Below are 26,564 nucleotides of genomic sequence, written 5' to 3' on the forward strand. Positions count from 1 at the left end.
ATCCCTCCTCCCTGGGACGGCGCTAGGCTGGGACTGGCAAAGAAGAGCGAGCTTCCGGTGCTCCTAAAGTCCACTGTCTACATAAAAGGATGGGCAGTAAACTGGCTAATGGACGTATACTGCAAATTCTTGGAGGTCAAAATTCTGAGCTGGCCGTGGAAAAATGGATGTTTTTTACAGGAAAGAAGAACCTGAGGGAACTTTATTTGTAATAGGTATCGAACAGAAATCCATGACTAGTCTTGCCAAGAATAAAGGTAGGGCTTACTTCGCCTCTAAATCTGTCATATTCAAAATTGGGAAGGTGCCGATTGGAAGGGCTGTTACAACAATCCTCGAAAAGGACACTAAAAAACCTAAGACCACAGCATCAGTATCCACTACTGATAACGTTGAGGAGTCAAATCCTAAAATCGAGGAATTTACCATTAACTCGCCAGAAGAAAGTGTAGTTGCCCTTTCCAAAATTGGGAAGGCGCCGATTGAAAAGGCTGTCAAAACCGGCCCCGACAAGGACACTGAAACACCTAAGACAGTACCCAAAGCATCATTAGCAAGTACTAGCAATGTTGAGGAGTCAAATCCTAAAAGCGAGGAGGAAATCACTCACCCGCCAGAAGACAGAACAGCAGTGCTCTCCAGAATTGGGAATGTGTCTATTAAAAATACTGCTATTCCTATTCCTGATAAGAACACCGCAGTGCCATCAACAGTACCATTAATAGCCACAACAGTTGCATTAATAGCCACTTCAGGCTATCCGGAGGAGTCAAATCCAAAGAGCGAGGAGGTGACCACCAACTCGCTGGAAGACAGTTTAATGGATGACCATGATTGAGGTTATCCAAATAAACCTCCATCGGAGCGAGACAGCTACCATTTAATCCAGGAACCTTGGACGATTCGCAACAAGGTTTCTGGATTAAATCACGTAAATTTCCAACTTTTCTACGCTGATACAGGATCTCGCCCGAGAACATGTATCTTATGTCACAAGAACTTATGTTTTCTCCTCTCAACAGGATTATCAACATCGGACGCAACGGTGCTGAAGCAAGGTCGTGGCAACATATTCCTTGCATCTATTTACCTGCCTTTCGATTCTCCGACACTACCACCAACGTCGGATCTGATGAAACTGGTTGAAGAGGCACAAAGAAAAAATAAGAAAATTGTAATAGGTTGTGATGCCAACTCGCACCATGTAACTTGGGGTAGTACAAACACCAATCGCAGGGGACAAGCCCTCATGGATTTCCTTAATACTAAAGACTTGATAACATTGAACTTAGGTAATAATGCTACCTTCGTCAATAGAATCAGAGAAGAAGTATTAGATATAACTATATGTTCAGATGAGCTTATAAACGAAATTCAGGATTGGAGAGTTTCGGACGAGCACTCCTTTTCTGATCATCGGTACATAAGATTCAAAATACTAAGGCCACCACCAAAGCCGATAAAGTTTCGGAATAAGTCTAAAACTAATTGGACAATGTTCGGGACCTTACTAAAGAACCGTTTAGGTCAGGACACTTTTCAATGTCGAAATAAAGAGGATATAGATGCCAAAGTGGTAACGTTCACAAGTGCCCTGGTTGAAACGTTCGAGGACAGCTGCCCTCTGCGAGAGCGGAGATCTGCCCAGGAAAAACCCTGGGTAACTGGGGAGATCCGGAACCTTGGAAAGACTCTTCGCAAACTATTTAACCATGCACGGCGTAAAAAGACCGCAGTATACTGGGATGAGTATCGTAATAAACTTGGTGAATATAAGAAAATCGTTCGAAAAGCCAAACGAGACTCCTGGAAACTTTTCTGTGAACAGGTAGATAGCGTAAATGACGTATCGAAGATAAAAAAATTCCTATCCAAAACTCATGTCCAACCGGAATCTATGATCGATGACACGGGCAGGAGGCTTGAGGATATGGAGACAATGAAACTCCTAATGGATTCTCATTTCCCACCCGGTATATCGAATAACATAGATGAACCGATATTGGAGGAAGGGGAGGGTAACCCGGAAATAGTTATTACAACTGACATGGTTAAAGGGGCAATCAAGAGCTTTGCTCCCTATAAAGCTGCAGGGCCGGATGGAATTTTCCCGGCACTTTTGCAGATGGAAACGGGACTGGTTTCCGTACATCTGTCACAGATATTCACTGCATGCTTAAAATTGGCATATACCCCAGTTAAATGGCAGGATGCAAGGGTAATATTTATACCCAAACCAGGGAAACCTAGCTATAAGCAGCATGCTTATGTAAAGGGACGATCGGTGGAAACCGCTTTAAATGAAGTTGTCCACTACATAGGTGAATCTTTCGATAGCAAACTGTATACACTGGCGGTATGCATTGACATCGAAGGCGCTTTCAATAACGTGCAAACTGATACCCTTATCCAATCCCTAGACCAGTTTTATGTTGACCGGGTGCTCCGTAAGTGGATCAACTACATGCTAAGGAACAGATGGATAAGCTGCGAGATGTACGATATAACTATCAGGAAAAAGGTATTTCGCGGTATACCACATGGTGGCATTTTGTCACCTTTACTCTGGGTTACCACGATTAATAGCCTCCTAAGGACCCTAACCGAGAAAGGACTTAGAACTGTCTGCTATGCAGACGATGTCGTAATACTTTTAAAGGGAAAGGATCCAAATTACTTGTGTAGAAGAGCTGAGGAGGCTCTGAATACGGCCTTGAGCTGGGCTCAACCGAGAGGCCTCAATGTTAACCCGGCGAAGACGGAAATCTGTCTTTTCACAAGAAAGACAAAAATTTCTACATATACTGAACCTTGCTTCCTGGGCAAGAAGATACCGGTGACAGACAAAGTTAAGTACTTAGGTGTAATACTTGACCTGAAATTAAAATGGAGACACCACATAGAAGATAGGATCAACAAGGCACATCGGTGCTGGGCGATATGTAGGAGAACCATAGGCATGAAATGGGTTCTTAGTCCTACTATGACAAATTGGCTTTATAAAAGTGTAATTAGACCAATTCTAGCTTATGCTTCAATAATCTGGTGGACTGCTTTGGACAAAAAGTGTAATATCAAACTACTACAGGGAGTTCAGCGTACATGCTGCTTGGGTATAAGTGGTGCCATGTGTACTACTTCAACCAAGGCTCTGGAAACGTTGCTAGATATTCCACCCATTGAAACATATATAAGGTATGAGGCGGCGCTTACAGCCGAACGGCTCTTTACTTTAGGCGAACTGGCCGAAAACGGTTATAGGACACGTCATCAATGTATACTGGACACATTGGAAGGTTATACACATTCATCGGACGTGACTGATCGCATACCAGACACTGAATATGTCGGAAACTTTGAAACGCTAATCCCATATATAATGTCTTGGTCAAGCGAAACATTAGAGCAAATAGATGGCCCTAAATTAGGGAACAAAGTGGGCCTGGGGTTCTATATTGAAGACCCAGAAACAGAAATATACCACCGTTTACCTAATCATAACACAAGTTTCCAGGCAGAAGTACGAGCAATAACGGAATGTGTAAATTGGATTAGAATAAATATGGCGCCCACAGGGCTTAATATATTTACCGACAGCCAGAAGGCAATTTGTGCGATATCAGGTGATAGAATTAAATCTATGACCGTATTGGATTGTAAGAAAGCTTTAACTGAATACTCTCCCAGAGGTAAGGTTCACATCATATGGGTACCAGGCCACTCGGGAGTAGTCGGCAACGAAAGGGCGAATGTAATAGCTTTAAAGGGAAGGGAGCTCGATGTAGTTAACCTGACAAACGCAAAACCATTCGACACAACAAAAGCTGAATTAAAAATATGGATGAAAGAATCCCATAAGGCCTCTTGGGTAGAACCACAAAGATTCTATGGGGTGACCCTGATGAGAGCAAGACGAGAAATCTTCTCGGACAGTGAAACTCTGGAGCACTTTCTTTGCCATTGTCAGGCATTCGTCGAAGTAAGATCCAAGTATCTTGGAAGTGATGTTATTCCGGAAATAACATTATTAATCAACACCGATTGGAAGATTCTTAGGAATTACGTCCAGGAAACTGAGTTTCTGAACATGGAAAAATAATACATTCAGTGAACAATTTTTGTTTTTTTTTTTGTCTTTCTTGAATTGGAGCGCACAACAGGCCCGATAGTGGCCTGATTAGTTACATATGGTACATATCGGTGTATGTAAATTTATTAATGAGTTCTCGAGAATATTGATAGATGAAAATCGAAAAATGTATTTATTAATTTTAAATGGAATATGCGACTCCTCTTTTTCTAATGTGATTGCATTTTAGATTTAATGTTGACACTTACCATATTGAACGTAATATTGTGTATGTTTCTACAAACGTGTTGTGTTTAAATATGTTTAAAAGAAGATATGCAAGTATTTTTTATTAAAATGTTTATTTCTTTCAATATTATGATTATAAATGATTATTAATGAGGTTTAGCTATTTTTTTTTTTTTAATTTTATGTTTGCAATATATAAAAATTCTAATGACAAGTAGTTTTTGAGTTCGTAAAAAATGTTTAATCAAAAAAGATTTACTGGAACTTTAGGATTTTCACGATATAGGATGTGTGGTTGGTTAATGTGTTATTTTATGTTTTTTTTATTGTTTTAAATGACACTTAAATAATATTGACCTAATATTTTGTTTATTTTGTTAATTTGTTATATGTATGCATGCATATGTATGTGTTTTTTTATATTTTGTTAAATTAAAAATAGGTTTATTTTATCGTTTTGGATTATGTATGTAAATGTTGCATAAATATTGAACGACATCTTATGTTATACATAAAAATAATTAATAAATTAACCATAACTATTTTAATGCATTTATTTATTTATATTAATAGATCAATAATAACAAAAATAATTAAATAAATCTAATTTTAAATATGTATGTTTGTATTTGTAATTTATTTCATTTGAAATTTTTTATTTAATATTTATTTTGCTTAATGATTCGTTCATTTTATATAAAATTTAAAAATAAAGAAATAATTCATGTTAATAATAGAGAAACAAAAATCTATACATTGATAAATACAAGATGAAAAAAAATAATAATAATAAAAACAATCGATTTAACTAAAGAAAAAATAAATTAGTATATACTAGACGTTTCTATAGCTGTAGTGTGAATTTTTTGTAAGGATTCCAAACCTTTTCTACAAATTGCATATTTTTTTGTTATTCGATTCAATTAATGATGAGGAAACAGTTTGAATATCGAATGTATTATAAAAATAATGTTATTTTTTGTGATTATTCATGTTATAATTTCTATTACAAAAATTAATTAATCTTTAGGTGGTGTTTTTTTCTTTTTATATTTTATGTTTAAGATATAGTTTTCCATATATTATTTTAACAAAACGTAAACACGTAGTGCTTTAAGATCTTTAATTTTTCTGGGTTTCATTTTAAAGATTAAAGCTTGTTAAAAACATTGTGCCAGTTTTTCCTTTTAAATAAAATTACAACCAATTTGTTTATGTACTTGAATTCGTAGTCACCCGCAGTAGACTTAAGAAACATCACCATTTTTTAGAGAGTCGATATTTGTTGTTACCAATAGGGATTGTTTAGGGTCATCATCATTTAATTTTTTGGCAGTCAGTGCCAATTTGTGTATATGTGGAGAGGAGGGTGAAGTCAGTGTGATTCTATAATAAAAAATTGCTTTTTTGTTGGTATACACAAAAAGATCATTTCGAATTGTTGGCGAAAAATATGCAAGACGTTAGTTTGTAAAGAAGCAAAATAAGCCAATTCTGTTGTATTTTTGAAAAGTTAAGAAAGAAGCAGCTGACTTTTTTGGTAGACAAAATGTTATAAAAATATTGATATTTTGTTAGATTGCTGTTTAGTTGTTGCTGAATTCAATTTATTTTATTATTCAATGACCTCTAAGTGCTGGCAACTAGCTGCTTTAAATAAATTCCAAATAAAGTTGCCCAACACCTACCTGGGGCTATTATCGGCTTTCTCGCGGACTAATGTGGTGGTGGTACTAACTGAGCCTCCATTTTGTTTTTGTAGAGATGATCGTCGTACTTGTATGGGTTTTAGGCGGTCTTCTAGATCGCTAAGAGAACCATCCGAAGTTTGTGAATCCTCGCTGGAATATACATATATTTCAATAGTGTTTGAGTGTAAAATACATTAATGCTGTTACCTGTCTGTTAGATCTTCATCGCCTTCTTCCATTGCTTGTTGTAAATCAGCAATACGTTGTAAAGCTAATCGCAAATCATTCTTCAGTGCAGATGATTCCGATTCGACTTGTTCTATTTTCTTTTCTAAATCTTTGCGTTTTGTTACAGATTCCTGTTCTCTACCAGATACAACATGGAATTCTTCGCGCAATTCCCTTAAACTTTTTTGGGACTTTTTGAGTGCATCTTGGGCCTGTAACTCTCGAACTTTAGCTTGTGTAACTTCATTTTGTAGCCGTTCCAAGGCTTCTTTGTGACGATTTACTTGAACTTCTAAACGAGCTCTAGTGGCCTGTTCTAATTCTAATCGTGATTCCAATTCTTTGGTACGTAACTCCAATCTAAACATAATAATAACAGATTTAACATAATTAAAAGTTTTAAGAAATTCTTTTATTTTTATTTACCGTTTCGACATCATAGCCGCGGAGGGATCTGTCAAATTTTCAATATTTTCCAGCCTATGTTGCAATTCTGTTATTTGCTCTTTAAGATTGTTTCTTTCTGCTTCCAATTCCGATAATTTGAATTCATATTCGGAAGCTGCAATTTGCTCGGTGTTAAGCTGTTTGACAGCGGCACTGTACTTTTTCATTAGCTCGGCCAATTCTTCTTCATTTTCTTCTATTTGGGCTTGCAACTCTGTGCGATCACGTTGAGCTGCGTTAGCCCGATCCTCGGCTTCATTGCGAGCTCTATTGGACTCTTCGTACATCGATTGAACTTCAGCCAAGTCTGCTTCGGCAGTTTGACGCGCTTTCATTGCTAAAGTGCGGGCAGACTCAGCGTCCTCAAGTTGGTTACGAAGTTGACGTATTAATGTTTTTCCAGGGGTGTCAGCCTTAAGTCTTTCCAATTGAGCGTGAGCATCTTTAAGTAGTGCTTTGTATTTACGCAAATCACGACGGATTTTTTGGTTAGCTGCCTCCTCAGCTTGTCGATCCACACGATCTTGGTCCTCCATCGATGAAAGCCGGCGTTCCAATTCATGTTTTTCCCGCAATAACAGAGTTCTTTCTTCATGCTCAGTCTCCAGTTGGCATTCAAGTGCTGTAATTTTGCAAGATCACACACTTAATTCATTGCTTTCTAATGTATAAAATAAAACTTACCTTTAATTTTCTTATATGCACTACCACGAGCTTCTTCCAATTCTTCGTCTCGTTGTTGAGCCTCTCTTCGCGCTTCTTTACGCATTGTTTCCAATGTCATTTCCAATCGTAGTTTAGCTTGTTCCAACAATTGTACTTGACCTGCCATTTCGTCCAATTCCTCCTCTTGTTCTTTGACTCGTCTATCCAATTCATTTTTGGATCGTCTTAACTGCGCAATCTCTTCTTCAGTACCGCCACCAAATGTCATTTCCTCCAACTCTCGTTGTAATGATGCTAACTTTTCTTCCTTGAGATCGAGCTCAAGACGAGTGTCCTAATGAAAGAACAAACATTTAATTATTACTTGTTAAATACATTCTACATTAGTTGTGTGTAGGTAAATGTAAGTATGTACATACAACGTAAATTGGTATGCAAGTAGAGTTGTACATACATAAATACATACATATGTATGTCTGTATATCGCAATATTTTAAATTCGACTTCTAAGAATTAAAAAAAAAAAATATATGCCATGTTATACATTTAATAAAAAGTGTGTTAATACGAAGAATAGTGAAACTCACTAGTTTTGAAAATAAAATAAGTATGAACATTTTTTAATGACCGACAGTTTAATTAGTTCACATAAAGGTTTTTGTTGTATTCATTTAAGTTCTGTAAATGTACAACGTGATGTGTATTATTCATACATATATATTTATGTACGCACACACAAGTCACTAAAATGTTTCACACAAATTTAAATTTGGTTACTACTATAATTCCCTTTAGTTTCAGCTCAAAGAAGAAAATTCAAGTTTTCTTAAATATCGAATACCTTAATATGGGTTATAGTACATTTTCATATTAGTTAAATACTTTTTGCAATAAGATCGGATATGACAACTTCCAGAAATTTAATTTGATAACGCCCAAGTTGAATGAAATATACTTAACAGAAAAAATAAATGTTTTTAACTTTTGTGTTCCAGTGTAAAGAAGACATTCAAAATTGAATTAAATGCATATCTACAGTACACAATAAAATGATAAACAAACTACAGTAAGTTGTAGTAGTATATGTACATACATACGTACATACTAGGTATATATAGAAGAAAATAAACGGTAAACAAAAATAATAACAAGAAAACATACTTGCAACAGCGTAGCACATGATGTATAGCGTAGACTCATATTTAGATGGATATTTATCGGGATCGCCAATAAGCAATGATAACAACAATAAACTCGATCTTAACTATTTTTTCATAATGAACTCACAGACACGCACTAACACACACTCCAACATACATACATTTATGTTATCAAACAGACGTGGTATCAAATTCTTTCTAATGCACTGTTGTGAAAAAATAAAAATGAAATAAAATAAAACTTCAAACACTTGTCTATGTATGCTTTTTAAATTATAAACAATTAACATCACAACGTTTATATATGTATACCTACATATGAATGTATGTATATCTTTTTAAATTCTCTTTAATTATTAACTTTTTTAATATTTTAATACTGATATATATAATATGATATTTTAAAATTTTCTTTTCGTGCAGTACAGTGAAGCGTAATCGTGTATATAACGTAGAGAGTGTTTAAAGAATAATGAGTCTTTCAGAACGCAAACAAGTATTCCAACTCAGCACTAAAGAAAGGAATATAAGAAATATACAAGTAACAACACAACAATTTGATAAAAAAAAAAAAAACAAATCGCAACGAGATATCGAAATACATACAAATATATGTATGTACATTAGAGTGGCTTCAAAAAAGAGTATTTTCATTGTTTTCAAGTAAAATAATTTTTTTAATATTTTTCTGCTACCTGTCCTGACTGCAGGTAATAAGTATACAAACTAACTTTTAATAGCGCGATTAATTTTCTTTTTTTACTTTAGACAGCAGTCTCCAGTTGTCATTTTTATTTAAAAAAATTTTCAGAATTTAGAACTTATCTAATGGAAGTGTGTACAATAAAAGCAACGATTTTTTGCGTGAATTTTAAATATGTTATGGATAAGTTATTATTAAAGTTTGTTATATATTTGGAATACATATAACGTCAACTTATTACTGGTTTGGTCCAATTGCCAGAAATTCAATATTGGAAAAAGCGATATTTATCTTTACATACATACAATTACAAATTTGGGTGCATCAGTAAGTTAGTTTGTAGTGTCTGTCAGTACGGAAGTCGCGTGTTAGATTACAATCAGAGACTCTAGTGAAGGAGCGCACTTCAGCCCCAAATTAGTGGACTAAGTGTGTTTTTACATATCTGATGTAACAAATATCCTCCTTTCAAACTAAGTTATATATAATTAAAGTAAAGTTATTAAACATTAAAGGATAGGAAGATACGTACATTATTTAAACCGAACCACCCTAATGTCCATAAAAATATGTAAGTATGTATATATATTTGTATGTAATACACAGGAAAACAAACACAACAGCATAAATAAACTGAATGTATACGTACGTACATAATATGTGTGTACGTATCATTTACATCACATTTATTCCTCGATACATAGTTCAAACTATTTGTTATTTTAATAAACATTTACAGGAATTTTACTAAAATAGTTAATATAAAAAATAATTTTTAACGGATTTCTTATAAGGAAAATGTACGTTCATATACATAAATACATACTGTGTATGTCAAAATAATAGCACATAATTTATTTTTCAATCAGTTATCAGGCTATATGTTTTTTTATAATTTTCGTATTAATGATGTATGTATAGTAGACCGACTCACTCTGTATGGATAGCAAAAACGTGTTATTGTTACCCCTCTCAAAATGTACCTTGCTTTGTTTTATGATGATTCCCAAAATATTTTGAGTCTTGCGATGGCCGTTCGTGAGTTGGACCAAATGTAAAAAAGGTATTTTTGAATTATTTTTTTATAATTTTAGTTTTGTTTTGAAAAAATATATATTTAATATATTTTGCACACTACTAGAAGCGGCTTCAAAAAACCTTTAAAATGATACCACATATTGTATATTTTGTTCAAGAAAAAACTGTGAAAATAACTAAAAAGGGACTTTTTTGTAACCGGTCCAGCTCACGAACGGCCATAGAGAGACTAAAAATATTTTGGGAAACATCATAAAACTAATATTTTGAGGGGGGTAACTCAAACACCATTTTTTTGTGAGTCGGTCTAATGTATAGTATACTTTCTTAGAAAATCAATATTTTTTTCAAAATTATTATTTTCGTAATTCATAGAGCTTCCCTGGTCATAGTTACGCCTTTTATATGCTAGATATTATTGTGTTCCATGGAAGGCATAGATCGTGGCAATAAAGTACTAGGATATTTTCATTCATATAAAATTTTCTGTGTGTGCTTTTTTTCAAAATTGTTACAGGGTGTTATTTACCCAATTTTACACTTTTCAATCGATTTCCGGCACGGGTTCCCGTTATCCGATTTGGCTAAAATTTTACACCAGTTAGTTTTAGACACTAATGAACAAACTAAGACCCATCTGAGCAAAATCGATATTTTTGGGACATACATAATATGTACCCAGCAAAAAGTTACATGAAAAAGATGTTGTTTAATCAGAGGTGCAAGTGATGACGAAGTGGTTCGATTTAGGTGAAACATGCATGATTTTATCATTAGCGTGTCATTGGAGATCATGTGTTTATGGCAGAATTTCGAATAATCGAACCAAATTTTCAACGGATTTAAATTCTGAACTTTAACTCCATTGAAAATTTGTAGTCATATTTACAAGAACATCTTTTAAATCACTCAGTATCCTCCAAAACCAACCTACGGGTTGCTTTACATGAAGAATGGGAAAATATAACTCCAGAACTATTCCATAAATTGGTAGAAATGGTCCCAAGAAGCTTGGAAGCTGTTTTTAAAAACAAAGTCTAAAAAATATTAATTTAGTTTTAATTAATTATTTTACTTCATAATGCTAATCTAAATATGATGTGTACACAAAACTCGAATACTTTTGTGAAGCAATTTTATGATCTTTTTAATCTGTTATAAACCCAGCAAAAAAATTTTGTAGTAGTGCAAAGTTAATGCATGTTTCATGACTTCTTTAATAACAATGCTAATACAACTCATTCAGTTATAAAATTACTTTAAAACTTCAAAAATTAATTCAGATTGTTAATTTAATCAAATAAAATTTATGTTGTTTATTTTTGAATATTAATATTATTTTATATATTTTAACATAGATATTTGTTATAATATTTTCCTTAAAAATATTTAAGATATCTTCCAAAAATACATACAAAATAAATAGCTTGAACCAATGAAACATCGTTATCGAATCATCAAATTTGCATTGGTTCGATTATTCGAAATTCTCGCATAAACACATGATCTCCAATGACACGCTAATGTAAAAATTATGCATGTTTTACCTAAATCGACCCACTTCGTCATCACTTGCACCTCTGATTAAACAACATCTTTGTCATGTAACTTTTTTCTGGGAAATAATGTTTCATTTCATTATACATTAAATTCGAATACTTATTTGAGACACTGTATGTAGATAGATGCCTTTGTGTTAAACATTAATCAAACTAAAATATTCAAAGAAACGTTTTATTGTTGCCCTAAAACTCGATAAAAAACTTAGGGCCTGTTAAAAGGTTGTTTCATTCCTTTCATTAGAGGTACGGTTTACACGAAAACAAATAAAATAAAAAATAAATGGAAGTTTATACTCACCGCTAATGATTGTTCTAGTGTAAATTTTTCAGCAATGAGTATATCATTTTCTCGGGATAAACGCTCCTTCGATTGACGTTCTTGACGAGCGGTGTCCTACAATAAAATGAAAAATTTAATTTATTTTTTATATAATAAAAATTAATAGAATTCCCTCTAACTCTTTGCAAGACGATTTTAATTGATTCAAATGAAAATTATCATTTATACAATTTCATGTAAATGAAATCGCTTGCTATAAAAATGGTACTTACTTGTAATGCTTGACATTCTGAATCGAACTTTCGTTGCTTTTTCTCCAATAAATTATTGCGGCCGCTTTGCTCTTCTAAAAGCATTCTCAAATCGTTCATTTCATTGGTCATTTTCTGAGCCTTGCGCTTCCATTGGCCAACGACCTGACGTTGTTCTTCGACCTCTTCGTAAGCATCGGACAGCTAAATAACAGAAGTAATAGATATAAGTAAGAATGAAATAATACTAAAGCAAGTAAGAGTGCAATGAACTGAAATTTATATACAATAGATACATCATAGTATATTTTAACAATAAAATTATTTTGCAAAAAGATCAAATTTTTTTAATATTTATATCAATAGATTAAAAAAATAGCATCTAAACTATTTGGGGCAAATTTTGCAAAGAACAATAGGTAGTAATAAGTTACATAAGATAAGAAAAAACACCTGTTTGGCAAAAATGTCAAACTTTGACCCACTGTAATTCAGAGAGTTTTTGACCGATCTTGTCAAGATCACTTTTGCAAAATATATGGGTTTTAAAAGTTGAGATGAAATCCCCATATACATACCTTCTTCTCCAATTGTTTTTTCAGACCAATTAGCTGCTCCAGATCATGCTCGTGCTGTGTTTGTAATCTTCTTTTGGTAAATTCAAGTTCTTTTGCGACACGTTCATATTTAAGTTTATATATACCACCAGATGAACTGCCGTCTTCGTTGTCTATATCTTCTTCTTCTTCTTCAGAAATGCCATTCAAATCCGATTTGGCACAAATTAATTCCATTTCCAGTTTTTCGGTAGATTCTTGTAAACTCTTTACTTTGTTTTCCTTCTCCGACAGTTCTTTTTCTAGACGGAGTCGCTCTCCGGTTTCGGCTTCTAAACGTTCCGTTGCCATATTGGCCGTAGAACGTTCTTCAGCTAAATCTACCGTCATTTCGGATAACTATAAAAAACAAAATAGATACATACAATTTAAACATTTTTAGTTTTACTGAAATATAAATAAAATAAAAGAATTCAGCGTTGCATTAACACGATTATTATTATCATTATTAATACACACAAATCATGAATCATTCAAAAATGTTCTTCGTTTAAAAATAAACATTCCATAGAGAATTTTGTTTGTTGTACATACATGTATACATACATATGTATATTTCTTTAATTTTTTGTTTTTGTACTAAAATCAAATAAATTTTCTGTATTCAATGTCACATTAATATACACATATATTTTGACCAGATAGTTTTCTGAATATTTTTTTTAATATTTATATATAAATGTACTAGGTAGGTTTGTACAACCGTGAACTTGACATACATATTTTTCAATAAAAAACATGGAGAAACAATGTGTTTTTGTGTTACAGGATTACACTCGAAATACATATACAGCAATTATTCATACCTCATCCAGTTCGTTATCATCCCCTTCTTGAATAGTCCGATCATCGTCGTCATCATCCATATCAGAGATTTCTCTGGCCAATGAATTCGATCGTGATGTTGGCGTTTTTGGTAAAGTTTTTGAGAGTTGGAAAGCTTTGGTCAGAATGTTTTGGGACGACTTTGAACGTCCTACGGAAGGACAGCGTTCCATACTGTTACGTTCTCTTTGCCTTTCGATAAGACTTATTGTCTCTGATAATGGGTCATTGTCGTCATATATAGAGTTAGTGGGTGTTGCCCTGCCACTGTTGGCGGTAGATGCTGTTGATCTCTTGCGACTTCGTCGTCCCAAAGCCGACCATTCTTCCTGGACATGATCAGTTCTTTTAAGAAAATTTTGAATTTTTTCGCTCAAAAATGCTGACGCCGTGCGCGGATCTTCAAACGAAGGCGAGGGCCGAAATGATTGATGAACAGGTTGCTTGCGACAACCCAAAACAAATGAGAGATTCGCGTCGAATACTACAGGCGATTGCTCCATGTTCCTCATTTCGTATGCATCAAATTGATCACCTTGGGTGTATGTCTGTGGAAAAACACGTCTTGGGGGTGTTTGTAGACGAGAAAACGAAGAACGAGTAGTAGACGTAGCCGTACTGGAACTTACGGAAGAGGCTCTAGACGATGTACTTTTCACCGAATAAGCCGGACTAGGCGAACGTGTAACCAACCTCAGTCGCTCAGCCGATGGACGTGTGTAGTGCCCGTTCGAAACATATGACGGAGTTGAGTTCGTAGTTGCATCTATTTTAGGAAGAGGAAGTTTTAGTTTAACTTCTACAGGGACTGTTGATGCATAGCCATTAGCGCTATCAACAACAGTCTCTGATTGATTTGTTATTCCATTACATGATGTTCTCGATACACCAGTAGAGGAGCGCAAGCCATCGTCGGAATCATAGTTTAAAAATCGCGACGATTTGTTAAATGTTTGGGCCGGGCTACGTTCCCGTTGTTTTGGTATCAATTTCACTTGTTTACGTAAGCGATTGGGATCTTTTGGTGGTATGGGAGGACGCGGAGAGGGTGTGGAAGGTGGTGAGGCAAAGGACGAGACATTGGTTGCATTTGAGGATATAGAAGAGTTACTTCCATCTTTGTTTAATGGAGCGGACACCGAAGAATTTAATTGTACATGAGGTCTTTCGACCATTGATGAGTAATTTTTAATTGGTTGTGGTATCGATGGTTTGGAACTACGCATCGCTAAGCGGACACGCTCTAAAAATGTTAAATTTGAAGTATTGTGTTCATTGCTATGTGTATCATTGTTAGTATGTTTTTTATTGTTACTGCTATTATTTGTGTTTATTTGTTTATTTTTAGCATTTATAGATCCGGGGATATTCTTGTTTGATTGTGGGTTCGTTTCAGGTGTTTGTGAGGCGGTCATTTCGTTAGACCCTTCACTTTCCCGTGTCACCACTAAATCGGTCTGTAGTGGTGACATAGGAACAAATTACGGAATTCCTTTATCTATAAACAAATGTTATACATAATAAGGATTTTTTGGGTTAAAGCCAATTAAAGTCGTTTTAGTTCGTTATTTTCGTTGAGTCGTCAATTTTGAATTTAGATTTGATTTGTTTTTGTACATTAATTTTTTACATATATTTTAAATGCAAAATGTATTTTCTCTTATTTAATAGAAAAAAGAAACAAATCCGTTTTATTTTCGTATTTCTATATTATTTGTCACGCATTTAATTTTCTTTTATTTCTCACGATCGATCTAATGATATTTGCAAATATGTACTTGTTTCTATCAAATATGTTTTTTTATTTCTTTTCTACTTTCTAACAAATACTTTTCTCTGCGGACGGAATAAAATAGCGTTCACGATGGCACTTAGAGGTTTTTCTTCCTCTACTGCTATACAATGACTGAATGAACATGCCGATTTCAGTTTGTTTAGTGAAAAATATATAGTATGTAGATATGTGAACAAATTCAGCGAATTCGTATGAGATTATGTGCGTATCTTTACACTTTTCGTATTCACATTTATATGTTTGTACATTAGGGTGATTCAAGGAAAAAATACAGTTTGTTTTAATAATAATTTTTATTCAGATATTCGTTCAAAAGCTTTTTCATATACAAATGACACATGGCGTGTTCCGACAGTTCACAGTCGATTCTCATACCGCAACAGCAAGAGTGATCGTAAAAGCTTAAAAAATGTTTCAGACAAAACAGAGCCAACCTAATGTACATATTAACAATATGAAAAGAGCAAGTGTTTCTTTTGTTGATTGAAAGAAAATCAAGTCAAAGAAGAACACACTTTTAACTTGTTCAATTGCCAAAAATAATAATTATTAAGTATTTGTTACAGCATTCACAATTAAATATACATATGTATGTATGTACATTAGGACCACTCAAACGTTGCGTATTATTATACTAATACTACTACGAATTCCTTACTAGCGATTGAAAATCTTAATCTCAGTGCAACATGTTAAAACAAATTATCTGCTATCTTTTCGAAATGTGTCTCAAATTCTCAGTTCCATAATTTTGAGCTTATAGCGGGAAAATGATTAAAATTTTTGTTAGAGCTTCGACTTTAAATGCATTATAAGGGATATACAAATTCCAAAATAATTTAAAAATTTCTTAAATAGACCAAACCAAATGTCAAAATTTTGTTTAAATAATTTTTAAGAATCATCACTTAAAATTTTTTCACAAATTATACTGAGGTCAGGGTTCTCAATAGCTGGTAATATATTTTTATTTATCTCGTGTTCTGTACATTAATTCGCATCGATTGAAAGGTATTTCTACATGACATTCTTAAAACGGCTGCTACTCGGGACACTCTAACGTACATACATATGTTTGTTAGTAGGGATATGTCTATACGATTCATACATACATATAATTCTATATGTACTGTTTAAGTATCCAAATATCAATAAAAATTAACATAATAAGACATTATTTTATACCCTTAATATTTATTGCCTTAAAAAAATACATATGTATCTCAGATGTTAGAAAAAAATATAAGTGTAAATTTTAATGATTTATATCGGTCTTATTTTACAATTTTAATGACACAAATAGGTAATCAAAAATTTATTTATAAACGTTAACAAAATATTTAATTTTGTTTTTTGTTTGTTTGTATACAAAAGTAAATCGACATACTCTAATTTAGAACGAATATGAATTATTTATTTAGATTTGCGTTCGTCTGCGTGTTTAATTTTATGATTGTTTACTTATGTATGTATGTATATATATAAAATGGTTCAAAATACCGAAGAAACGAAATCTATTTTTAACAACCATACAAACGTTTTCTATTATAATATTATTTTTTGCATTTTAAACATTAATTGTCAATATGTATCAGTACAATTGGGTTCAGTTATTTTACAATAAAAATATCTAGATAGAAATTTTAACAAACATTGATTTATACTTATGACTTAAAATTAATAAATTGGTCTAAAACTACTAAACTGAAATTTTTTCAACCGATTTCTCCTTCACGCTAATGATTGGCAACATTATTTTATATGGAAAAGAGTTATTTAGGTTGTGTTTATAGTGTATTTATTTCACTCATTTTGCAAAATGAATTTATGTTTACAAACTGAATATTTACAGAAATTTAGAAAACAATTTGATTTTCTAAATGATTCTTATTATATTTCTCGTAAATAAACTTTCTTAAAATTGCAAAATTTAGCATTTCAGCATTTCGATTTTCAGGCTGATAATACAAACCGCCCTAACTAACCAAAAATTCAAAATCGATTTTATTGTTAATTCTAATGTATTGTATCAAAACAAATGTTCGCACAAAAAACAAAAGGCTATTTCAATTTAAATAGTTTTTTTCTTCTCCTGTAAAATTTTGCGTTTTAGGTAACGATATTCTGCTTTTATAATAAAACGCATAAATTCCAAATAAAATCACTGAGTTAAACATTTTAATTTTTATCACGAGAAAATTGTCCGATGACCATATTTTTGACATTTGTTCTCCAAAGTTATCAATTTAGAAGAATAAACCTCCAGTTTTCAACAAGAACGTACTCAATCAGACCAAATTTATATTTGTATTTAAAATTGTCAAATATTAAGCAACATTTTTAGAATATCTTTTGAAGAGATAAAAGCTCTAAAATATGCTATGTCTGAAATCGTGATGATCATGATTGATCAGTTTAATTTAATGGTATAAATTCAAATCTGAATTTGTACACTGTGTTCGATAAGAACGTTAGCAGTGTATCCTATATATCAAGTGATATTTGTCGATTACTGCTGGATGCCCAAACTGGATCATGTGAAACCCAACTACGTCAAAAATCACATGTTTTTAAATTATATAAACATAATTTTTATGTGTATGGACAATTTTCTATTAATATTATTTTGTATTAAAACAAAATACACATATGTATAAGAAGGTTTTACAGATGGTTCATGGCACACGAAAAAAATTAAATTTTGTCGTCCAGTGTTATAAATGTAGATACATATACATATCTTGTTTTTGCAACGCCAAAATACACAATTAAAGCAAAAAAAGTGACAAATAAATTATGAAATACATGAATGTTTGCAAATAAATTTATTTCCAAACATTTCCAATTTCACAAAAAAGAAAAATCAACGTCTGAATTACTAAATTATATTATAAACCTAGTTGGAACTAAACAAATAGTTTAAATAAAGCAAATTTTAATTTAAGTTTTAAAAATGTGTTTCATAAATCATTTTACGTATTTGTCAAATTACCAAACTAACATTATAAATATGAATGAAAATGGCACAATTTAAACAATAAAATATAAAAAATTGGCGTTTAGCCAGTATTTTTTTTATATACTTTGTATCTTTTTACAGTAACTAAATAAAAAAAACTAATATAGTTTACTAAGTTAATCCGATCATATTAAATAACATTACTTATCTTTAATTTATTGTTTTACAATTTATTCTAATAAATATTGCATTGTATTTATAAAGTTATTAAAGGTTAATTTTTGATTTTATAAGCAAAGAATTTTCAATTCCAGAAGAAAAAAAATCTGAGATTCTGAAATATCACTGCATTTTATTTTTTAAATCCTATATGCTAAGATTTTCTAAAACTATTCCTGATAGTCATCCCTCATACATATGCATGACGAAAGTCATTTATTATAAACTCGTTGCTGTCAATTTATTCCAATATGATAGAAAATTAACATTTCTATATATACAGTTTTTTAATAATATTACTAAGGGTATTAAAACTTGGGGTTCTTCACTTATTTTTATCGCAATTCAAGAGCAAATAAACACAACACATTATATAGAATTTCGTTTAGTGTATACAAAACAGAAATATATATATTAATATACTTCTGTATACATAAATATTTCTCAAACAAATATTGTATTTAAATTTTTGGCGTACGCTTGTCAGGCCGCATTATAAAGATTTAATGCCATTGTCAAATTTCGTAACATAATTGACGTTAAACAAATGCATATTGATACAAAATGCTACGTTAAGAACTACGGCGTAAGATTAGGTCAACTAACAATGCTTGGAAAATTTGTTCATTAGTAACGAGGCACTTAAAATTCAATGATATCGACTTAAATAATTTGCGTATATATAAAATAGAAAAACTTTCTTATATCAGAATATGCAATTTAATAAATACTGAAATTGATTAAATACTTTAAGTATAAACATATTGTACATATCTGTGTGTTTAGTAGAAACTATATTGTTATAAACTCATAACCTCCTAAAACAAATACCCATATTCATGTTGTGTTTTTCATATTGCAATGTTTGCCTCTTAAGTAAAAAATGTTATCCATTTTTTAATAATAATAATAATACATACCTTGGCTTCTAGTTTTTGATTTTCAGTCTTTAGTTCGCTACGATCATTTTCGATTCTCTCTAATTTCGCTCGTAGAGTTAGTAGTTCTTCATTAGCGATTTTAAGTTGTTCCTCTGTACGGTGAACATTTAATAGGGGCATAACACGTACTAAAAGTCGCCACCATGGCCAATCTCTCACAACAAGGAATGCTTTAACATTACGTTGTATACATCGAACAGCAAGTTCCTAAAAAAATATACGTTTGTATTTTACATACATAATTACTTTCGTCAAATCCCGCACTTAGTATATGTAATTGCAAAAAAAAAAAACAATGTGAAAGTGGTCATTCACATCATTGTTACTTCTGTATATAGTATATGTATGTACATTAGTGGCCTTATTCAGTACAATTTATCAAAGGTTTATAAGACAAAATTTCATACACAATTTGTTGTTGATAAATGGCTATGAATAAGACATTAGGTAGGTATATACTATGTGTACGAAAATATATTATTAAGAATAATACTTACTTGTACTCTTCGTTGTGCCATTGCCTTTCGTGCTAGGTGGCCACGACAGTAAGCCTGCAATTGAATAATGCGATCCGATAATAATTCATCGCGTTTTGCTTCCAATTCGCTCAAAACACCTGAACGGAATAGAATCTGTAAAGTCAATAAAATGAGAATTTATTTTCAACAAATAAGTTTAATTTCAATGATCGGTAACATCGTTTAGTGATATTCGTATTTTTGTTATTGCAAATCTCTCAATAAAAACGTTAAATAAAATTTGCGAAATTACTTTAAATTATTGAAAAATAATAATAAAAAAGCTAAATTTTAATATCGATTATTTTCCTAATTTTCACAATAAATGTAAATTTAATTTCGATCAATTCTAAATGAAAACATTATTTAATAAGAACAATAACAAACACTAAGAGCGGATTTTTGAGTTGATGATTAAACTCCAATTAAAATCAATATAAGTTAATCTAAACATTTATTTAATCTAATGTTTGGAGTACAAGTTTTAACTTTTGCAATATTGCCATATACAACAACAGAAATGTCAATATTTGCTATCAAAACAATGAATGTTTAGTAAATAAGAAGAAAGCAGATGAACATAATCGTACATCTAATAATTGGCTCTAAAACTTTGACATCTTGAACTAGGCAGTTAATAATATTTTTCCAAAAAATTGTTTTATAAAATTAAAAAAAAATCAAAAGTAGTTCGATAACATTTAATTAATTTTCCGTAATTTCAAAAAATTCCGACTACTTTTGATTATTTGTATTTTCAGAAAACTTAATGATTTTATTTTGGGAAACCCTTAAAATATGTTTAAAACAAAAATTGGCACAGTTACGTATTATTTACATACGTTAGATTTGCAAAAGTAAATTTGAAAGCAAGTGAAACTCATCAAATATTTGTAACATTTTCACTACTTTTTACTGTTTTACATTCACACCTATCAAATATAAAGAAAAATACATAATTACTATTTTTGGTAAATGTGTTATACTTTGGTAAATGTTTTATTGATATTTGTAACTACAAATAATTTGGAAACAAACAATAAAGTGATTTATGTAAATAAATATATATTTAAAGGAAATCATAATTTGATCTTTTTAGGGTCACATCATTTTTGTCAAATATTTGACATGTGTGAACGTACCTAAGAGTTGTATGTTTATTAATGTTTTTGTTTAGAAAACATATAAAAATACATAAGTTCGAGGAGTAAGTCATGTAAGAGATACCGGAGCAACAAAGGTTTCCATGTAATGTCTTTGAGGATAACAATATAAAACTAACTAACAGAGCTAAATTCGGCTATGGCCGAATTAATTATGTATATTCACCATAGTGTATAAAAGTAATTAAGCGGATTTATGGTACACGTTTCCAAACCAAACAAAAAAAAAAGAGAAAACTTAGTTTATACTTGCCAATATAAACAGACGATCAAAAATATCAGTGTTGTGCAAATAAAACCCCCTACAAATTGTGCCAAATTTAATGCTAAATCCGGAATACAGTTTACGAGACTATTGAACGCTTAAATGAAAATATTTATTGCTTTTTTTAATTTTTTTTTTAAATTTAAATTTAAAAAAAATTTTAAATTAAATTTTCAATTTTAACAAAAAAAAAAAAAAAAAATCAAGCTAAAATATCAAAAACCTTTATTTTTTCCATATTTTCGGATATATAATTCTTTACCAAGACATAATACATATCAAATAAAAGATCTTTCGAATATATACATACATCCGCAAATATATGCTATATATGCATACAAATATTCTGGAGTGATGTCTGATAAAATTATTGAAGATTTGCAACTGGAGTTCCTAATATTCATACAAACAGACAGAAACTGGTTCGGAAAATTATATTGTGGAAACAAACGAAATGAAAAATGTTTCTATAATCCTCTCACGGAGATGAAGAGGGTATACGAATATCACTTTTTTCTGTAAATCATTCCTATTACGTATCTATAAACATTACTTTTAAAATGTTTTCCGATATCATATCCTTATAAAGGTTCTTCCAACGGTAATCAGAAATTTTAATAAACAAAAAAAAAAAAAAATTACAAATTATGTAAATTTTTATTATTTTTATGTTTCTTTTTACTATAGTTTCGTTCTAAATACGTGATATATGGATGATTTCAAAAATTAACTCTCGGAAAGCACTTTCTTTTAAATACATACATGCATAAATTGTATTATATAATTGGTTTTTAATTATTGAGGTTGACCCTATATGTTACGAAAATTTCCAAAAATTAATTACGTAAATTTCATATTTTGTTGTAGGTCTTGATTAGCAATCCCGCACCCATATTTTAGTTTCACTTTCATTCGTTTAATTTAAAAAAAATTGTTTTCACAAGAAAGTCTTTCGCTTCCATAAACTACAAAAAACGTGCATAGCATGCAAATATTTATTAATAATTCCTAGAAATTTAAAATATACCTTTATGTATACATAAAAAAACAGCCAAAAACCTTATTAGTTGTTTGAGGAACTGCAATCGGCTCTTATACCGCACCTCTAATGTAATAATATGCGAATGCACGTACAAACGTACGGGGACGTAAATTTTAATTTGTTTTTCTTTATTTCTTAATAATGTAAGTTTACTCTAACGCCAATCAGTCAGACACTCATTTAACTACGATGGTAATCAGTCTCGATTTAAGTTGATTAAAATTTGACACCTGTAGTATCTTGGTAGTGGAAGGCAAATGCATATATACCTTTTCAAGATCACGTATTTGTACGTGAATTATTTTACAGGTGTTCATACAGAAACTTAAAGCTTATTTCAAACCCCTGCCTGCTGCATGACGTAGTTATTCGTTAAGTATACAACTTCTTATTCTCTTGATCTATGATCATAAAATGTTCTTACTTATTACATACTTATGTATGTATGTGTATGTATGGCTCGTGCCTTTACATATGTATGTAATATATATTAAACCAAACAATACTACTGAAAATTATACGTTTTTTATACAACATATTTATATTATAATTAAAAACCATAAACATTTTGAAGTTTAATAAAAATTGTTTCAATTGTGTATGTTATGTACATATGTATATTCAAATTTAAAGTATTCTTATTAGATCATATCTTTTTAGAGAAGATACCGAAATGGGGAGAAAGGAAATAAGCAAGAGTTTAAATAAAAAAATGTTTATAATATAACCCAACCAGTCCTTTTTACATAGTACAACCAAAATAGTTTTAAAAATATTGAAATTTGAAGACCAGGTTTATAGTAACTAATAAATAAAAAGGCAAACCATTAAAGAGACCATTTTTGTTTATATTAAAGATTAATTTATTTTTGTAATACAAATTTCTAATAATAAAGGATATATAAAAAAGGAAAATATATAATAAGTGTAATGCAATAAAATAAAATATAAAGAAAAATAAAGAACTACATTCTTATAATACAAATACTAGCAAAATACTACTAAATGCTTTTCTTTTAATCCTCCACTCATTCGCGCTTTTTCACTTCAGTTAAATAAGTGTTCAGCGAAGCCTTATAGTTACCTCTTTTGTGTAATTTGGATAAATTTCGACAAGTGTTCTAATCACACTAACAGATTCAACTTCGGCCACCTTGTAGGTAGTACAATATTGAGAATCGATTTTGGTAGCGCTATCAATATTTGGTAGTAGTGAAGAAGAATTAGCTGCACGAGGAATTAAAGCACAAGTTGATGTATTGTTATTTTTAAATAATTTTGGCTCTGTTCTTTGGGATGCTTGGCTCCAATTTTCATTCGAATTTGTTGCTGTTGTTTGTTTCTGTGCTTTACGTTCAAATTTCTGCAAAACTTCAGACATTTTTAAGGATTTGGTATCAATGCCATTGCTAACGGAAATATCACAAGCGGAAGCAGTGGCAGAACATAATGATGTTGATGAAGAGGTTTCACATAAACTGGTTGATGATGATGAATGTGATGTATGATTAATGGCAATTTCCATATTTTCATTTGAAATATGGCCAGAATCATCCGAGTCTGATTCAAGATTTTTAGCAACCAAATCGTGCTCAGGCGTCGTATTATGTGTCGTCGCCAACTGGCATTCTTCGGAGATTATTCGTTGCTTATTGGTGGTCAAGTGGGTTGCATTTGTTACTTGTACCAAAAGTTCTGCATGTTTGTCGGAAGTTTCTCCCAAAACGGGTGGTATAATTTTGCACGATTCCAACGGTGGTGTTGCTATTTTTTCTTCGTTTGCATAGTTAAGTTTATGTAGCCATTGCTTACGTTTTAGTGTTAAATTATCTTTGGATATTTTTTTATTCGAATTTGATTTCGTTCGTACTAGAGATTTTTTGGTATGTGACGAGACTTGAGTTCGCTGTGTATTTAACGATTCTACTTTGCGTAGAATTTGTTGTCCTTTTTCCAGACACTTGTCTAACAATTCATCACTTACATTACTTCGGCTCATAGCAGACCTATTTATATGAGTAGTCGATGTTAAATTTTGATTGGCAGTAGATGTTGTTGACCTTTTAGACTTGGAAGACAAACTTTTCGAAAAAGTTTTGTTTTGTGATTTGTTATTTTTTGTCGGTGGAACTAAAACAACTCTTTTATCTGGTTTACATATGTTATTTTCTGTAGATTTCTGTTTTTTGTTAGCTATGGCCAAAGATGACGAGGACACAGATTTCTCTTGATCATTCAATAACTGAGTTGATGTTTTCAATGTCTTTTGACTTTGCAATGATTTAAAATTATTCGTATGAGTAGATCCATCAGAGTTTTGATAACAAAAACTTTTACTTCGCGTTTTTAATGGTAGTGCTCTTAGTATTGGTATTTTGGTGGAGTTCGAGAGTTCCCAAACAGATTTGGATCTTTGTTGCTTAGCAAACACATTTCGCATTTGCCTAAGACAAGGAGAATCAGGCGACTGATAGCATTTTCTACGGGTCAGAGATAGTGTTGAGGACGATTTTTCTAACTTTTTCCATTCGACCGTATTGCAATCCAACTGAAGGCGACTATCAGTCTCTGATTTTAAGCAACAAATTACTGAATTAGAATTGTCGATTACTTCGCTCTCTGTTTTCAACAATGTATTTTCATTTTGTAAACACACTTCGTTCTTAGTAAAATGATCACTATCTTTCGCAGAATTTGAGTTTTCAACTTTTTCTGTTTTCTCCTTAGAACAGTGTTCATCGGTATTTGGTTTTGTTTGAAGTTGAGGATCATTGTAGTCAAATATTATTTTGTCAAACGTTTTTAATACCGCATTTAATTTGTTTTCATCGTGAGCTACCTTTTCCAATTCCTCAAAAATTTCATCTTCTAAAGATGTTTTCGCTATACTCAAACTCAATTGGGTTTCATCTTCGTCGCTGTCGACATAAGAAACTAATGAAGATTTTGTAAAATACGATGTATCCTTTGATGTATTGTAACATTCAGCATATGGATTTGGTTTTTCATTTGAACTGTCAATTTGGCTGATTTTAGCATTGGGATTTAGTTTGATTTTACGGTTCTCAGAAGATGTCGTTGCAATTGAATTTTTATTGGTTAATGTATATTTTCCTGTAGATGCCCCAATCGAACTTAAAGCTGTCAAGGATTTGGAATGCTTTCCCGTTTTATATAGTTTGCTACTGATTTTTGGTGTTAAATTATCTTCAATCTTGTGGCGGATTTTCGAACAAATATTTCCAACGCCTAATCGTCTGGTATTGGATGATGATTGAAAGATCTCCGCAGATGATCTGGAAGTAGTTGTACTAACTCTACTCGACGATGGATTAGTTGAAACCGAACTTCTTTTGGGTTTAACATAAAATTTATCCATGTTTCCGTATATATTTCAAATTACTTTCATTGTTCATATGCGACTGTATTTTTTTTTTTAAACTACCAAAAACATTTCCCTCAATTTTTAATAAAATAAAATCACTCATCCGATGTCGAATTTTTTGCAGGGAAATAAAATTGTTAAAATGTTTATATTTCTTTTAATAGTGTTTATATTTTGATGAGCTTTAAATGCTCCGTTATTTGTAAATCGATTGTATTGGTATCGCGTCTTGTGTCCGACTGAATTAAAGTTTCTTCAATGTTTAATGTATTTGTCCAACAATTATTATTAACAAACATGAACAGCCAAATGCAATATAGTGTTTTGTATATTGACACACTGTAATTGTTAGAGCTTTAAAAACGCATACGCACACATACAGACGCATAATATGTACATTAGGCGTGTAACTAAATTTCGACAGTTTTACTATGTAGTAGTGTTTGTTATAGAGTCAAGCGTGTTATAGATTAATTTTGAACGAAAAACTT

The 26,564-nt window shown here is 31.6% G+C and overlaps 2 protein-coding genes across 22 annotated transcripts in view; both read right to left on the bottom strand.

Moving 5' to 3' along the window:
• Positions 1-4,481: 4,481 nt before the first annotated feature.
• Positions 4,482-26,564, bottom strand: part of LOC119601536 (unconventional myosin-XVIIIa) — a 49,136-nt gene continuing 27,053 nt past the window's right edge. For 5 of the 21 annotated variants that reach the window (XM_037952505.1, XM_037952506.1, XM_037952507.1 and 2 more), the window contains 10 exons: positions 20,198-20,332; positions 19,680-19,907; positions 12,923-13,300; positions 12,366-12,548; positions 12,112-12,207; positions 7,369-7,684; positions 6,664-7,306; positions 6,217-6,597; positions 6,007-6,159; positions 4,981-5,704 (listed from right to left, as the gene is read on the bottom strand). In XM_037952505.1, coding sequence (XP_037808433.1) covers positions 5,566-5,704; positions 6,007-6,159; positions 6,217-6,597; positions 6,664-7,306; positions 7,369-7,684; positions 12,112-12,207; positions 12,366-12,548; positions 12,923-13,300; positions 19,680-19,907; positions 20,198-20,332 — 2,652 coding nt within the window. In that variant the 3' untranslated portion in view covers positions 4,981-5,565. Of the gene's footprint in view, positions 6,160-6,216; positions 6,598-6,663; positions 7,307-7,368; positions 7,685-8,511; positions 8,717-12,111; positions 12,208-12,365; positions 12,549-12,922; positions 13,301-13,767; positions 15,703-19,679; positions 19,908-20,197; positions 20,333-26,564 lie in introns of those variants that run through there. The other 16 variants (XM_037952522.1, XM_037952514.1, XM_037952521.1 and 13 more) reach the window with 16 other exon arrangements.
• On the bottom strand, positions 23,526-26,317 carry LOC119601538 (serine-rich adhesin for platelets). Its single transcript, XM_037952526.1, has one exon. The coding sequence runs from the start codon at positions 26,065-26,067 to the stop codon at positions 23,752-23,754; it is 2,316 nt and encodes a 771-aa protein (XP_037808454.1). The 5' UTR covers positions 26,068-26,317; the 3' UTR covers positions 23,526-23,751.

Source organism: Lucilia sericata, unplaced genomic scaffold, assembly GCF_015586225.1.
Source record: "Lucilia sericata isolate MDLA Ls3-8-SP2 unplaced genomic scaffold, ASM1558622v1 Contig000172F_arrow, whole genome shotgun sequence".
NCBI lineage: Eukaryota > Metazoa > Arthropoda > Insecta > Diptera > Calliphoridae > Lucilia > Lucilia sericata.